The 17,500-nt window shown below is 44.8% G+C and overlaps 1 protein-coding gene across 1 annotated transcript in view; it reads right to left on the bottom strand.

Moving 5' to 3' along the window:
* syne1a (spectrin repeat containing, nuclear envelope 1a) overlaps positions 1–17,500 on the bottom strand; it is a gene marked incomplete at its 5' end in the record, with an annotated part of 228,874 nt that overhangs the window by 161,011 nt on the left and 50,363 nt on the right. Inside the window, 13 exon segments of the mRNA XM_084314285.1 lie at positions 994–1,199; positions 1,364–1,476; positions 3,932–4,139; positions 5,277–5,486; positions 6,160–6,261; positions 6,387–6,569; positions 7,953–8,111; positions 9,897–10,050; positions 11,416–11,595; positions 13,343–13,998; positions 14,924–15,077; positions 16,935–17,101; positions 17,222–17,345. Coding sequence (XP_084170411.1) covers positions 994–1,199; positions 1,364–1,476; positions 3,932–4,139; positions 5,277–5,486; positions 6,160–6,261; positions 6,387–6,569; positions 7,953–8,111; positions 9,897–10,050; positions 11,416–11,595; positions 13,343–13,998; positions 14,924–15,077; positions 16,935–17,101; positions 17,222–17,345 — 2,616 coding nt within the window.

The raw sequence follows: 17,500 nt of genomic DNA, 5'->3' as shown, positions 1-17,500 counted from the left end.
ACAGTGGTGCCTCCCTCTTCTGCAAAACCCTCCTCACAAAACATCTGTCGCAGTACATTCAGACTGAACTATTAGTACATTCAGACTGAACTATTAGTACATTCAGACTGAACTATTAGTACATTCAGACTGAACTATTAGTACATTCAGACTGAACTATTAGTACATTCAGACTGAACTATTAGTACTTTGAGACTGAACTATTAGTACTTTCAGACTGAACTATTAGTACATTCAGACTGAACTATTCGTACTTTAAGACTGAACTATTAGTACTTTCAGACTGAACTATTAGTACTTTAAAACTGAACTATTAGTACATTCAAACTCAACTATTAGTACTTTCAGACTCAACTACAGTATTATTACTTTCCCACTAAACTATTAGTACATTCAGACTGAACTACAGTATTAGTACATTCAGACTGAACTACTGTACATTATTAGTACTTTCACTCAACTATTAGTGAATTATTAGTACTTTCAGACTCAACTATTAGTGAATTATTAGTACTTTCAGACTCAACTATTAGTGAACTATTAGTACTTTCAGACTCAACTATTAGTGAATTATTAGTACTTTCAGACTCAACTATTAGTGAATTATTAGTACTTTCAGACTCAACTATTAGTGAATTATTAGTACTTTCAGACAAAATTATTAGTACTTTCAGACTCAACTATTAGTACTTTCAGACTAAATTATTAGTACTTTCAGACTGAACTATTAGTACTTTCAGACTCAACTATTAGTGAACTATTAGTACGTTCAGACTCAACTATTAGTGAACTATTAGTACTTTCAGACTCAACTATTAGTACTTTCAGACTAAATTATTAGTACTTTCAGACTGAATTATTAGTACTTTCAGACTGAACTAGTAGTGAACTATTAGTACTTTCAGACTCAACTATTAGCACAAACTAAACAGAATGCATGTATCGAGGAGCCACAGCAGCAGCTCCACACGCGGGCAGAAGGACCTCACTCACTCCTTCAGTAAGTCGATGCTCTCCTGCAGGCCTCGTTGGCCCAGCGAGTAGCTCTCCCGGTAGCTCTGCCACTTCCGCTGGCAGGAGGAGAGGTGCTCCTGGACGTGCCCCGCCCCGGCCCTGGGCAGGTGGAGCTGAACGCTCTCGGCCTCCTCGCACACCTTGGACAGGCGCTCCTCTCCCTCCGCCGCTCGCTCCTCCAACACCTGTTGACGCGGCGGGAAAGGCAAACAGTCGGTGTGACCATATCAACGGTCAGAACTGTAAAATGAGTTCCTTAAAATTAAATCTCAAGATTCTCTACTGCCCTACTGTGAGGTAGGGTATTGGTAGTTTTGTATAGATTCCAATCGTTATTACTACACGGTACCTTTAGCCGGTAAAACTTGGCTCCAAGGCTGACGACATCTCCTGATTGGTTAGAGCATTCTTTTAGCTCCGCCTTCAGTTCCGTCAGCCAGGAGTGGAAGTCTTGGACAAGCTCTGAAACATAACGAGCAGATGAGGAGAGTCAAGAGCGAGCAAAGAGGGGCTGAGAGGAAGTGATATGGAGGGAGATGGGGGAGAGGGAGAGAGAGAGAGAGAGAGAGAGAGAGAGAGAGAGAGAGAGAGAGAGAGAGAGAGAGAGAGAGAGAGAGAGAGAGAGAGAGAGAGAGAGACAGAGAAGAGAGAGATTGCGTGAGCAAAGGCGCCAGAAGGAGGAGGGCAGAGCAAGCACTGAGGCAGATGGGATGAGTGGGTGTGTCTGCATGGCGAGCGCTGGGTTGCCTTGGCAACAAGCCCAAATGACTCCCCAGAGGGCGGCTGTAACGAGAGCCACATTACTCTTGGAGGCACAGGTGTGTGTCAGACAGTGTGCAGTAAGAGTGTGTGTGTGTGTGTGTGTGTGTGTGTGTGTTTGTGTGTTTCAGTGCACCAGACAGTGTGTGTGTGTGTGTGTGTGTGTGTGTGTCTGTGTGTGTGTCTCTGTGTGTGTGTGTGTGTGTGTGTGTGTGTGTGTGTGTGTGTGTGTGTGTGTGTGTGTGTGTGTGTGTGTGTGTCTGTGTGTGTGTGTGTGTGTGTGTGTGTGTGTGTGTGTTTCAGTGCACCAGAGAGTGTGTGTGTGTGTGTGTGTGTGTATGTGTGTGTGTTTGTGTTTGTGTGTGTCTGTGTCTGTGTGTGTGTGTGTGTGTGTGTGTCTGTGTGTGTGTGTGTATGTGTGTGTGTGTGTGTGTGTGTGTGTGTGTGTGTGTGTGTGTGTGTGTGTGTGTGTGTGTGTGTGTGTGTGTGTGTGTGTGTGTGTGTGTGTGTGTGTGTGTGTGTCTGTGTCTGTGTGTGTGTGTGTGTGTGTGTGTGTGTGTGTGTGTGTGTGTGTGTGTGTGTGTGTGTGTGTTTGTGTCTGTGTCTGTGTCTGTGTGTGTGTGTGTGCGTGTGTGAGTGTGTGTGTGCCAATGAGGTGTGGAGTTGCGGCTGATTGTTTGAGAGCGCTCTCGGGAAACATGTTGTCCAATCAAAAGGGAAACGCGTCGCACCGGTAGCATGTAGAGACGTTACATCATGTTCCGCTGCACGTGAACACAGCGTCGTTGGGTAATCTTCGAGGCATTTACAGTACCTGAGAAGTGAAGTGTGACTCACCATTTGAGTCTTTATACAGGGGTTAATGTGGCGGTGATCACCTAAATACAGTAATCAATCACGTTATCCAGCGGATTTAGGATTTTGCTACATCATGCCTCAACGTGTCACAAGAAACACCAGAGAGTTAAGCAGCCATGACAGTCAATGATCTGTGCCACAATCCAGTCCGCTCTTTACTTGTCGGTACAAAGCAGTAGGTTTATAACCAAAACAATTGAATCAGTAGTGATTCAAGTCATGGACTAGAAAGACAGCATTGCGACTGAAAGGCGCTATAGAAATTCGATGTATTATTATTATTATTATTATTATTATTATTATTATTATTATTATTATTATTATTATTATTATTATTATTATTATTATTATACGCCTCGGTACACCAATAGCCAGTGGGGGCTTAAGAGTAGGAGGCGGGGCAAACATAGACAAATGGGTCCAACGCTATCACCCGCGAGTGAAAAGACTGAAACAATATTTTCAGTTCATCCTTGAGTCCAACTGGATGTTTGTGTCAAATTAGAAGAAATTCTTGAGACATCACGTTCACAAGAATGGGGCGTGCGGATGGACAGCTGTGGGGACAGAACCCTAGGGATACAGTTCACACAACCCGACGGACAACCTGAAGACATAACACCTCCGGCCATGGCTGTCCTGTCACGGAAGCGTGAAATTATTTTTAGAAACAGATACAATTTAACCTCCTCCAGCTAGGGCTGTCCCCAACTAAGGATTTGGATGGTCGACTATGATAGGCAAAAATTTGCCGTTAGTCGACTATTGGTCGACAAAAAAAAATAAAAAAATTATATTAAAAAGAATAATAATAATAATAATTTTTAATTTTTTTTTAAATTATCATTCCATTTGGGCTGTGGGGGGTGCTTAATGTCTGAAGGAGTCGACTGAAGGCTTCTTGTCCTCTGCAAAAGCATGCAATTGGTCCACTGATACATCTTGATATTTGTCTAGTCTAGTGTGTTCATTAGATGGGTGAAATCCTCTTTCAGTGCCTCTGTGCCTGTTTTCGTAGGCAGTTAGCTTCTGGTATGCGTGCCATTAGCGTTAGCAACGCTTCTAGGCCTCTTTTCTTTTGGAAAGAATGATAAAAAAATATATATATATATATATATATATTATAAATTTTAATTTTTTATTTTTATATTCGACTAAGAGGTTGGCTAGTCGACTACGGCTCCTTTCGACCGATTAGTCGACTAATCGACTAATAGGGGTCAGCCCTACCTCCAGCCTAAATGGAACTCCATGAAACACAATCTTACTCACCAAGCCCCCAGAAGAAGGAAAGACTCACCGTTGAAGTGCAGCTGCAGTCCGTCCTGCAGGCTCCCCCTGGTCCGGGCGCAGCGGAGGGCCACGGCCTTCGTCCTCTGGGCGATGGAGGTGAGGTCGGCGGAGAGGTGAGACAGCTCCTGGGACGGGTGGGACCTGCTGAGAGCACTGAGGGCCTCTCTGGCAGCGTCCATGTCGGCCCTCTGCTGCTGCACGGTGCTCTGGAGCTCCTAGGGAGCCGGATCATCATTATCGATTCTGATTCTGTTCTTGAGATGGGTTTTTCATCGACTCCTTTGATAATGGGTTGGGGGGCACTTTCCTTTATGACTCTCTACAAGTAACAGGAGTTGGTAGACCCCTCTGGTCCTATTTCTTACTTACAAATGCTGTTGTCCATCAGCAGAGTCATTTCTCAGCATAGTCCATGCTGTTCTACATACTGAACACCTGCAGCTCTGGATACTTTTACCAACTAACTTGCATTTTTCCGCGATCTGATTGGCCACTGACGTTTCTGGTCATGTGACATCTACGCCAAATCGTGTGACGCCTGTTTCTATCACTGGTTAAGCTTAGGCACTCTTTCGAAGTTGGTTAAGGTTAGAGTTTGTCTTAGAGCAGGACGATAGAACACCAGCCCTGATTCCAAACTCTAACCTTAGCCAACTTCAAAACTAAGCTTAACCAGTGATAAACTAGGCGTTAGGTAGTTTGCAGGCTTGTTAGAGGCGGAAATAGGCGCAGAAACAGGCGTCACGCGATTGGCGCACATGTCACATGACCAGAAACGTCAGTGGCCAATCAGATCGCAGAACGCGAAAACACGGAACTGGAAGTTTGTTAGTAAAAGTATAGACGCGCTCTGGATAGTTAGCCACAAAACCAATGCAAAGTCCTTGGGGGTGACGCTCGAGTCATACGAGCCCTGAAATAAACCCCTGAAAGTCATCCTGAAACCTACTTTGAGCACGTTATGGAGTAGGTTTCAGCATAGATTTCAGGCCTTGTGCGACTGGAGCGCAACCCCCATTTATTTTCATTGGTTTTGAGGCTAACCTGCGTATAGTTGTACACTGGAGTGTGGCCCCGTTACTTTACATTGGTATTGTGGCTAACCTGCGTATAGTTGTACACTGGAGTGTGGCCCCGTTACTTTACATTGGTATTGTGGCTAACCTGCGTATAGTTGTACACTGGAGTGTGGCCCCGTTACTTTACATTGGTTTTGTGGCTAACTAGCCGGGGCTGCGGGTATTCAGCATGAAGAACAGCAAGCACTGTGCTGAGAAAGGACTGTACCGATGATGGACAACATCACTGGTACAGTAAGGTGGAGATACAGCTATGAACACTCAGTGCCATACCTTCATCGTATCCATGTCCTCCGGGGAGGTGGGACTGGAGGCTGTGAGGTCGGACAGAGAACCTTCCACTGTCTCCAGCCTCTCGGTCATCTGAGACATCAGGTCCTCCAGCCTCTGCTTCTGGAAGCTGAAGTAGGTCAGAGCATGCTTGGCCTGGTTGTACACCCCCTGGGCATGGGCCATCTTCTTCCTCAGGTCAGACTCCAAGACCTATAGTCAAATAGTTGAACTCCTGTTATAAAACTTAAATGTGGTGTAAACAGTACGTCTAATGGTCCTGTACCCCTACCTCACCAACCTCTTCAATTCCTCACTGTCCCATGGAAGTGTCCCCAAAACTGCCACTGTCACCCCAGTCCTCAAAAAACCTGGTCATTTCTGCCTTAACCACTACCAGCCAAACTCCAATCTCCCATTCCTCTCAAAACCCTGGAATGCCTTGTCGTCATCCAACTACTCAATGATCTCCTCACTTCTGCTGACACAAGAGGCCTTAACATCCTCATTTTCCTTGACCTGAGTGGAGCCTTCGATACTGTGAGCCACAACATCCTGCATATTATACTTGAAGACCTTTGTATTGAAAACGCTGCACTCAGCTGGCTCCGGTCTCACCGCTCCAACAGATCACACTTCATTTCACTTCACAACCAAAAGTACCAAAAGTACCAAAAGTAGAAAAAACAAACATAATAGCTAAAAGTGTGCACAATCGTCGCGGAGCTAAACCAGAGGCGACTGACCGGGGTCGCGCCATACTAACAGTAGTAGTATGTAGTAGTAGTAGTAGTAGTAGTAGCACCCTAACACTTCTGTGATTCTTGTGTGGTGCATGTCTCATAGCAGCACCATCATATATTCCCTGCTCTCCTGTAATCTTCACCTGTAGCTGTATGGGGGACTCAGGGAGCTTGGCGAGCTCCTTCAGGTCTGTCACTCTCTCCTGCAGGACATCCAACCTCTGCTCCCTCTTCTCCACCTCCAGCTGCAGTTCAGAAGATAGCACTCGTCAATTACACCAAACACAATCATCTCTAAATATAACACTGCCTTATCATAATATAATACAGCATTAATATCACCCCTCCTGCTTGTCCAGTGAGGTCTAACCTGAAAGGTGGCAAGGCGGGACTCCGTTTTCAGCTTGTCACTCAGATTGGCCATGCCTTCAGTGAGGTCACCGATGGAGGCGGCGGCCCATTGGTCGATGTCCTGTTCCATGGTCTTGAGGTCGTCCCATAGAGACACACAGTAGCCCAGTCGCTCTGTGTTGGTCTGTATTTTCTCTGAGACCTATAGTAGAGGACAGGCACACAGAGACACGCCCATCTGTCAGGGTGTGATACATACAATCAACTGGATTAGTAGGATACGGTACTTCTCTCTCTCTCCTAAATCTCCATTTCTCTCTCTTTTCTCTTTCTCTCACTCCCCCTCTATCTGTCTTTCCATCCGCATCTCTTTATCTTATTTCAATCTATTTCTCTTGCTCTCACTCTCTCCTTTTCATCTCGGGGTAACAATGGATTCATATCCTGCCCCATGGACAGACAGCGGGGGCAGAGGGAGCCTTAATTGGATTGACAGACAGAGAGCGGAGCAAAAGAGAGCGAGATAGAGGAAGAGGGAGACAGAAAGGCAGATAACACGTCCAGACTTGTTTATATTCCTCGATCATTTGTGACAGCTGGGCAGACAGCTGAATCCCATAAGAGGAGATAAAGAGAGAAAGAGAGAGAGAGATAGTGAGAGAGAGAGAGAGAGAGAGAGAGAGAGAGAGAGAGAGAGAGAGAGAGAGAGAGAGAGAGAGAGAGAGAGAGAGAGAGAGAGAGAGATGAAAAGATGAATTTGTTGCAACACCTACTCAAATGTTCCAAATTTGTTGACTTCAGAGTTAATAGCAGGAAACAAATGGTAAATGGCTGCATTTATATAGCGCTTTTATCCAAAGCCGTTTACAATTTGTTCCTCACATTTGACCCATTCACTCACACATTCACACACCGACGGCGGAGGCAACCATGCAAGGTGCCAACCTGCTCATCAGGAGCAATTATGTGTTAAGTGTCTTGCTCAAGGACACTTCGACACACCGGGAACCTCCAGATTAACAGACGGCTACCTCCCGAGCCACTGTCGCCCCTACAAATCCTTCATCCACTTTATCTTTTTCCCCCAGTAACAGCTCACCCAGTAACACTGTATGATAACGATGTTATTATTTGTAAGTGTTATTATGAAGTTTTTCTGATGGAAGCAACATTGGAGTGATTGTAGGATGAAGAAAAGAGGGCGGGTTTGAGATAGGTCAATTACCCCCTTACTCTAGGATCCAATCAGATATCAACCACGTAAAAAAGAAGAATCACGACCTGAGACCAAACTGGATCATATATCATAGTGAGGTACTGTATGGTCATGTGACTTGAGCACTGATCCTAGATCGCTACTAGCGGGAAAAGAAACCCAATAAAGTTGGGTCATTAAAGAACCTGCCCAAAGCTCTGAGCCCATATCTATTATGGTTTTACCAACAGGAGTACTGACCTACGATCAGTGCTCAGTTCCACACGACCATACATTCTCACCATGACTTTATGAGCAATTGATGGTCTCAGATCGGCACTCCTACTATAAGATGCTTGATAAATACAAGCCCCAACCATCATCACTCGCCTCCAGCCACTGTTCTCTCAGTATCTGAGTGTCTCCCTGGATGAGACGCGCGTCGCAGTGTGGGACCCTCCCCAGCTTCCTCTGCAGGGCCTCCGCGGTGCTGATGAGATGGTCCATGTCCCCCTGCTTGTCCCTCAGCTCGGCCCGGACCACCTGGTGCTGGAAGAACAGAGATGTGATGACTACATACCGACACTAGAGGGAGACATTTGCTTCTCACAGGGAATTCGGGGTTTTACTGCTAAAAACTTTTAAAATTATCTATATTTAAAATCAGAGTCAGGAAATGGTAAATAAATGGTAAATGGCTGCATTTATATATCGCTTTTATCCAAAGCGCTTTACAATTTGTTCCTCACATTTTCCCCATTCACTCACACACCGACGGCGGAGGATTACCAGATTACTCAGAAAATTGATGCACACTGGGATTTGTTTTGATGGCATTGGTACAGAGATACTGTATGATGATACAGGTGGTTGTCCCTCTTGCAGAGAGGCGTAATAAACATTGGTATTTGTTTATTTTCTTGTTGGTAAGCAACCCCCTTACATTACTGCGAGACACTCGCTCAAGTGATTTGCTCATGCGGTTCCCCCAAGCTTTTTCAAATTCAGGGAAAAATGCCTTCTCATATTAGTGATCCATACTCTTGGAATGCGATGCACTTTAAAGATTGATATTCTTCCAACCTTTTCTAAGTGATCACAAAATAGAAGTGACTTACAGTAATCCAATAGATTTTTAAGACCTATCAAAACACATTTAAGTCCTTTTAAAGACTTAAAGAGGATGAGACCACATCAGTCCAGTGTTAGGTACTCTGCACAGGCTTCCGGTAACATTTAGAATCGATTTTAAGGTCCTCCTCCTTATATACAAAGCACTAAATGGAACAGGACCAAGCTACATTGCCAATTCTCTTGTCAACTATGTGCCCCCAAGAACATTACAATCAACTACTACTGGTTTATTGAGGGTTCCCTGGTTCACAGCCAAAAGAAAATGTGTGATGCAGCTTTTGCTAATTCAGCACCAAAGCTAGGAACACTTTACCTATAAACGTTAGGCTAGATCACTAAAAACGTACCTTTTCACATTAGTCTTTTAATACATTCTGCCATAGACTCATTACATCGACACTGTGATTATTGTGCCGTAATGAGAGCCATTTTATTGCACTGCTTTTATTCTGTACATTTTATGCTTATGTCTATTTTATGTCCATTTTAGATATATTTTTACTGCTGAGAAGCACTTTGGGCTGCAATTCTTGTATGAAAGGTGCTATACAAATAAAGTTTATTGGGGGCGGCTGGGTGGCGTAGCGGAGATTGCGCTCGTCACCAATGCAAGAGACTCCCGGTGTCAGCATTGCCTCCGGCTTGGGCCAGTCGTCATACTATCTCAATTGACAGAGGTAGCGGGTGGAAGTCGATGGGTGGGGATTGGACGTTGTGGACAGCGACTCCTAGAGGTCGGTTGGGGGACGCCTGCACAGCAGAGACAGGAAGTATCGGGGGCAGCGTGAGCCTCCCACGCGTTACTCCTCGCCAATGAGAGTCCGCGCTGTCTGGTGAAAAGATGCGACAGGCTGCCTCCTCGTGTACCGGAGGGGACACGTGATGCAAGGCTTCTATCCTCACTACAGCCGACCAGTGGGAGGCATAGTCTAGCAACGTTCAAGACAGGGGATGGGGAGAATTGGCAATACGAAATTGGGATGGGAGAAAAATAGAAAAAATAAGGAGAAAAAGTGGATCAAAAAAATAAATAAATAAAGTTTATTATTATTATTATTATTATTATTATTATTATTATTATTATTATTATTATTATTATTATTATTATTATTATTATTATTATTATTATTATTACATTCTTTAAGACTTTTTAAGACCCTGTGGGAACCCCGGTGAACGTAGCAACAGAAAGGTTCTGACCCGTGAGAGCGTCCTCTTGGCCTCCTCTGGGCTGTGGTTGGGGTCCGGCAGGTTGTGAGCGACAGCCTGGGCGTTCTCCACAGCAGCGCTCAGAACGGACTTCAGGCTGTAGAACCTGCGGAGGAGGTCGACCAAAACTCCACTTTGTTCCTGACTGGACGGGGGGACGGAGAGAAAAGAGACAAGGTTATTACATTTACCTTACCATAACCCTTACCATAACACTTACCATAACACATAATATTATGTGACGCCACAAAATATGAATTATATTCTGTGATTGCATCATATACTAGCATTTTGCACATTGCATTTGACCCACTACTAATTATTGCACATTGCTCATTGCACATCACACAACATACTTTTTCCTTTCTTGTTGGAACTGTACATAGCCATTTTGTTATTTAAATTGTATAGTATAATATCTACATCCTGTTATCTGCACTGCGCACTTTTTTAGAACTGTATAATATATAATATAGTCATCTTGCTGTTATTTTATCTTATTTTATTTTTATTCTATGCTAATTTAATTTTATTTATATTATATTGGATGCTGCTATGGTCAAGGAACCACAAGAAAGTGAATTTCAAACTGAATGACGTGACAATAAAGGAATAGAAATCGGAATCAGAATATAGTCATCGGATCAACCGTATCGTTTATCATGCTGTTTCGTCCAACTAAATTCGCGAAAAAGGAAGTGGATGCTTTGCATAGTACGTTCACGGTACTATGAACTACATAGAGTAGAGCTCCGGACTCATGATTCGGAAGATCACCGGTTCGAGCCCCGGTCAAGGCCGTTGTCGGAAAGTGGTGTTGTTGTCCAGCAGGGGACACTCTGTCCTCTGGACTAGTCAGTAACAATGCCCCTGTTACGGTGATAGGGACACCGTATAGCTGCGAGTGCCGTCCTTCAGATGAGACGCTAAACCGAGGTCCTGACTGAATCTCGGTCGTTAAAGAACCCAGGACGCATATCATAAAGAGTAGGGGGTTCCCCGACGTTCCTGGCCAAATTCCCAATCAGGTCATCAAGGCCACCTAATCATCCCTTCCCCTTAATTTGCTGATCCCTGTCTCCTGAGCCGTTCAGCCATTGTGTAGTGTGATGTGTGCCTGGTGCCAGTGTATGGCAGCCATTGAGCCTGCGTAGCCCAAGGTTGGGTGCTACCAGTGGTGGGGAGCGCTTTGGGTGTCTAGAAAAGCGCTATATAAATGTAATGAATTATTATTATTATTATTACTATGGTCACAGCAAAAGTGGGGAACACACGCTTTAGGCCAACAAATATATTCTGGTTCAATGTGTAAGGCATTTACACAGGGCCCACAGTCTCTTTCTGTGCTACATGCTATGTCCCTGTGCTGCATGCCTGCAGTAGAGACAGGCATAGGTTTCTTACAGACACTGCAGGGGCATCCAATCATCCTGATCATTTCAAGTGTTTCTCAAAACCATGAAGTGCTGATACATTCTCCTCTCCTCCACCTCCTCTCTCTCTCTCTCACCCATCTATGATAACCGTCTTGACGTTCTCCCAGGCCGTCTCCACCAGGGACACCTCCCTGACGGCCTCCCCAGCCAGCTCACTGTCTCTCTGGGCCAGCTGGCCTCCTCTCTCCGCTAACCACTGCCGGGAGTGCTGCAGAGACTGGAGCTCGTCCTCCAGCTGGACAAAGAAGCGGAGCCTGGGGGGGAAACAGATGCAGGAGAACCACCGTTATATTTAATGAAGTTTGCAGAAGCAGGTACATGAGAACACCCATTATATTTGAGCCAACCCTGTTCCAACACAATACTGTACATTGCATTATTTTTTCCCGTGCAATTTTAAGCTGCACTATAACGTTTTGAGAAAGACTTTTGAATCTAATAATAATCATCATCATCATCATCATCATCATCAGCATCATCATCATCATCATGATCATCATCATCATCATCATCATCATGAATAATATATGGCATAACTGAATAAATAAATTTGAATAGTTATTGACAAATTACGACCAAAGGTTGCTTTTTTTGTATAAAAGAAAATAGAGCTAACTTTCCCATGCTGTGTAGGAAAAGGATTGTTGAAGCTGTCCTCTTATGGATTATGGTGATGTGTGATTTATAGACATGCTTCTGCCTCTACTTTTAAGCCCTTGGATGCTATATACTGTATGTGTACTGTATACTGTATATTTACTTAATCAGAGCATATATTTAGCATTTTTAGCATTTAGAATTTTTAGATTATATATTAGATTCGATATTAGATTATATATATTGTAACTATATTTATTGTAGGGCAAATATAACTGAGAGGGCATGCATTCCCTCATCTTGCACCTTGACCTTTTTACACTGCTTACTTGCTCATTATGCGCATGTCCAGAGTTAATTATATTGTTATATTGTTTACACTGCCGATTTTTATTAAATGTTTACTTTTACTTCTCCACTGTACTATAATTGTATGACCTGTACCATGTCTTCTACTACCTGTACCTCCCCTCCCCCTCCCCCATGCTGCTATGATGCCTGAATTTCCCCAAGGGGATCAATAAAGGAATATCTTATCTTATGCTGTTCATCATTCTGCTCTTAGGTTTATTACTGGTGATGTTTATAGCACTCATTATTGCATCCTGTATAAAAAGGTTGGGTGGTCTGAGAGACGTGATATACATATGTATTTGTTGATCTATCTACAAGGCCCTTATTGAACAATTGCCATTTTATATCATAATCTATGCTAGATTGGTCCCCTGGCCGGTACCACACGTGGTCTAATGACTTTCAATGCTTTCACTGCAGGTCCCTCAAGTTCATACTGAGCGTGGAAGATCTGTCTTTAGTGTCTTTGCTCCAACCACTTGGAACTCTACAAGATACATTACAAATTAAGAGCGTGGTGGTAACCCATGGACATTTTAAATCCATGATTTGAAACCATTCTGTCACTGTTTGTACCTGTTTTAATTTGATTGCTTTCTTATTTTGTATCTTTTATTATTCTGTGTCTTTAAATTGTCTCAACATCATTGTAAATGAGGGCCTGCCCTCAATCGACTTGTTTAGTTAAATAATAATAATAATAATAACAACAACAACAACAACAACAACAACAACAACAACAACAACAACAACAACAACAACAACAACAACAACAACAACAACAACAACAACAACAATAATAATAATAATAATAATAATAATAATAATAATAATAATAATAATAATAATAATAATAATAATAATAATAATAATAATAATAATAATATGAACAATAATAATATGAATATGAATGTTACAACTTGTTCGAGTTTATTATTAGTATTATTATTAACAACAATAATAATAATAGGAACAATATGAATATGAATATTAATATAGGTATGAATATGAATCAAATCGGTCCTATACAATGTAATTGTATATCTCTACCTGTTCTGAAAGGCCTGTATGCTGCTCTCTCTGGCTCCTTCCTGTCTCGCCGCCTCCTCCATCTTCCTCAGATTCCTCATCACCTCCTCCCTCCTCTCTCTGAAGGAGCTCCAGAGGGCCCCGAGAGCCTCCGCCTCGCTCTGCCTCCACCCCAGACCCCTCTGCACCCCCTCCAGGGTCACCATGAGGGCCACCGCCTGGCCCCTGCAGGACGTCCTCCCCTGGGGATGCCCGACGTCCCGGGAGCCCCTCCACTCCGCGCCGCACAGGTGGAGGTGGGCCTTGCTCAGCCGTCCGTCTAACCCCACCGCCTGAGCCTCCAGCCGGGCCACGTCGCCGGCCGCCTCCCCGAGCCCGCGGTGCAGCTCCTCCGCCTTGGAGCGGTCCCAGCTCCCCCTGCCTTCCACGGCCTCGCGGAGCCCCCGCACGGCCCCGGCCGCCGTCCCGTGGCTCTGCAGGAAGGCCCCCAGCTCGGCCAGGCACTCCCTGCGGAGGAGGAGGAGGCGTCGGGCTTCGCCGAGGGGCTGCAGGCTGTCCTCCCTCCGGTCCTGGAGCTGCTGCTGGGCCTCCGGGGTGGAGGAGGGCAGGAGGGAGGACTCTCTCTGCTGCAGGCTCTCTCTCAGGGACGTCTGCTCCAGCAGAGACGTCTCGTGGTCCTTGGAGAGAACGTTTTAGTTAACGCCTTAAGCTGTAAGGTCCCCCGATTGGGGGACCCTGCTGTTTTTTATCATAAATCGATCAATACAGACCGTATTAATTAATGTTGTGTTTCTTTTTCCAATGTAGCCAAGAGTAAATACCTTAACCCTATCAAAACAGCAGTCAAAGTGTATATTTTCAGCACTACGTTTGTTTTTTAAGAATTTATCGGAAAAATGCTATTTCTATCTCTCTTTTATCGGAAAACCGTGAGGAAATGACTCAATCCTGATTCAACGCTGCCATTGGAAAGAGGAGCTTTTCCCCGATCCATAGATGTATGCTTTGGCAATAATAATAAGGTAAGTTATAGTTCATAATAAAATTTTGAATGTATAATTCAAATGGATTATAATTTATTACTGTATCTACAAATCCTTCTGTTTAATCATCTTCCCTTTATTAATTTGCTTAGATTCGTTGGACACTTGATCTCAAGAAGGTGGCGAATGAGCTCAGTGAGCGAGCTCGGTGGCTGCACAATTGTAACATGGTGTTATTCACCGGCAAAGATGCAAAAGAAAATCATGTTTTTTTTTCATCACAATTTACTCAAGCCTAGTAACAGACACAATATTTCGGACACTGGGAATACATTCCCCGAGGTCCATAGATGTTCCTGGATACCAAGAACATTCAAATTGACCTTGTAGAAGTGGAGCAATCTTCCCATTTACTTGGGCATGTACCTTTAGGCGACATTTCTGAAAATAGGGCTACAGCTTAGAAGAGTACAATCCTTCATATCTACTATATCTTCAACAGAAAATAATCCTCCAGTCTAAATCCTTCAGTCTAATATCTATACGTCGACCATGTGCTTTATATCTCGATGAGGCGTAAGGAGTTGCTTCGATGGCACGGGTTTTGACGATGACTCACCTTGAGTCGAGCGAGTGCAGCCTCCAGACCAGCGATGTCGACCTGGGAGCTACTTCTGAGACCAGACAGGAAGCTGTCGCTCCACTGGTCCAGGGTCAGCAGGGCCTGGTCGAACAGCTCCACCTGGGACAGCTGGGACTGCAGCCGCTCCAGCCTACACACATGATGGACCCAAGTTGGGTGAGATGAAGGGTGGTCCACACACGAACCCACCCGTACCTTAACCCTAACCTCATGTATAAACCCACCCCTTACCTTTTAACCTCATTGCACCTCATGCCCCACCTTAGACGTCCATTGGACGCGGTACATGTGATACCTGGTTTTTAGCGAATCCCTTTATTAGACAGACGTATGATGAATTTAAAATGGGGGACCCTGATGTAAACAAGACGAAAGTCTTTCTCTGGTCTGCATCGCCTTAACAATTGTGTGTATTGAGCTGTACTGTATTGTACCCATTCTGCAATCTGTTAATACAACATTATCAAGGGCCTCATCAGATACTACAAATACACTGACAATTAGGGATGCCCCGATCACGTTTTTTGCCACCGATACCGATCACCGATCGTCTTGAGCCATATCGGCCGATACCGATCCGATATCGATCGCTTGATTAAAAAATAAATAAATAAACGTATTTTATATAATTTATTTAAATTTTTTATAAAATATATATATTATATAATCATACTTGTAGTTGTATTATCTGCGAGACATCGCCATTACGCAACAAGTCAAAATGCTCGCTATCTGCAAACAGCTCCACTGTCTGTGTGTACTCGAGTAGCCTCCAGCTACGGCCAGGATTCTCCGGAGCTGCAGCTGGACCCTATTGATCACATTCTAACGTGAGCTATCATGCACTACTAGACTTGCTGGAGCATTTGTTGATATCAGGAGCTATCAGTAGCTAGCCGGCTAGATACCGTTAACAATGCCTCATGTAGTCACTGGGTCATTTAGTTTAAACAGTAACGTTAGGTAGCCAACGGCTCGGTAGGTAAGTTAGTGCATGCGACGTGAGCTAACGTTGGCTAGTTACTAGAGCAGACTGTTGCCGGAGGCTCCTCCTTCTCCTCCAGCCCCTCCCGCACCCATGTAAACAATGGGTGCGGGAGGGGCTGGAGGAGAAGGAGGAGCCGTACACTGCACGCAGCACTGTGGAGAGAAGAGCGATTGAGAACTCCGCAGAGAATTGGATCATGTTTTCCGTGTCATCGATCGGTTTTGACGATCGGCGAAAATAAAGCATTATCACCGATCACCGATCTCATATTTATACTGATTATCGGCCGATAACGATCGGTGGCCGAGCGATCGGGGCATCCCTACTGACAATAGGTAGAGGTACATGGAAACTAGGTCAACGCATCACCGACTTTTCAGGGGGAAAAAAGCACGTTGTGCAGCATTCGCTCCCATTATCTGCAGGCTTGCATTCACCATATTGTGAATGCCTTGGACGAGAACCCATCCTTGGACAGTTAAACCGAGGATAGATAATCTATGATCGAGTGGCGCTCGTCACCAACGCAAGAGACACCGGGTTCGAATCCGGCTGTCGGCGTTGCCTCCGGCTTGGGCCAGCCGTCATACTAACTCAATTGGCAGAGTCAGCGGGTGGAAGTCGACGGGTGGTAATCTGGACGTGGTGGACAGCGACTCCTACAGGTCAGGTCGGGGGACGCCTGCACAGCAGAGACAGGAAATGGCGGGGGGGTAGTGTGAGCCTCCCACACGTTACACCTCGCCAATGAGAGTCCGCGCTGGCAGGTGAAAAGACGTGACGGGCTGCCTCCTCGTGTACCGGAGGGGACACGTGATGCAATGGCTTCCATCCTCCCTACAACCGGCCCAGTGGGGGGCATATGCGAGCAACGTTCAAGACAGGGGAGGGGAGAATTGGCACAGCGAAATTGGGATGGGAGAAAAATAGAAAAAAATAGGAGAAAAAGTGGATAAAAAAAAATGATAATCTATGATCATCTATTAAACAAGCCCTCACCTTTGTGCTGTACTGTCCTTGAGTGAAGTGCATCTCTCCTCCAGCTGTGTGAGGTGGTCAGTGAGCTCCTGGCCACGCCCCTCGGAGGCCGTGGAGTGAAGACACGCCCCCAAACTCACCAGGCCCTGGAGCAACGTCTCGTGGGAGGGAGCTTCCTTCTGCATCTCCTGCGCCGACGGAAATTAACAGCCGGTTAAAGCTTTGAAACGGTGACTTTCTCGCCGTATGCCGTTATCAAGGGCTGATTAGATTGGAACGCGCGGGGTATATAGGGTGACATTATTTACCTGCACGTTTAGTATTTCATTCCTAAGCTTGGCTTTGTCTGCTGAGAGGAGGTGGGAGTCTGGACCGCAGACGGACTCACACCTGTCCAGCCAGCTCTTGATGGAAGAACTCTCCTTCTCATATCTGGAAATAATAAATGAGGAAATAAATAAGGATATAAATAAATAAAGCACTGTACTCTCAAATAATAGGAACAATTCAAAATGCGGGGCATTTTATGAGCTGTATTACTATATTACGTTCCCATACGTAATATAACAAAACTGATTGAACAATAT

The sequence above is a fragment of the Notolepis coatsorum genome (genome assembly GCF_963971535.1).
Source record: "Notolepis coatsorum genome assembly, chromosome: 5".
In the NCBI taxonomy this organism is placed as follows: domain Eukaryota; kingdom Metazoa; phylum Chordata; class Actinopteri; order Aulopiformes; family Paralepididae; genus Notolepis; species Notolepis coatsorum.
The sequence above is the reverse complement of the archived record's forward strand: the minus strand, read 5'-3'. Positions and strand labels throughout refer to the sequence as shown.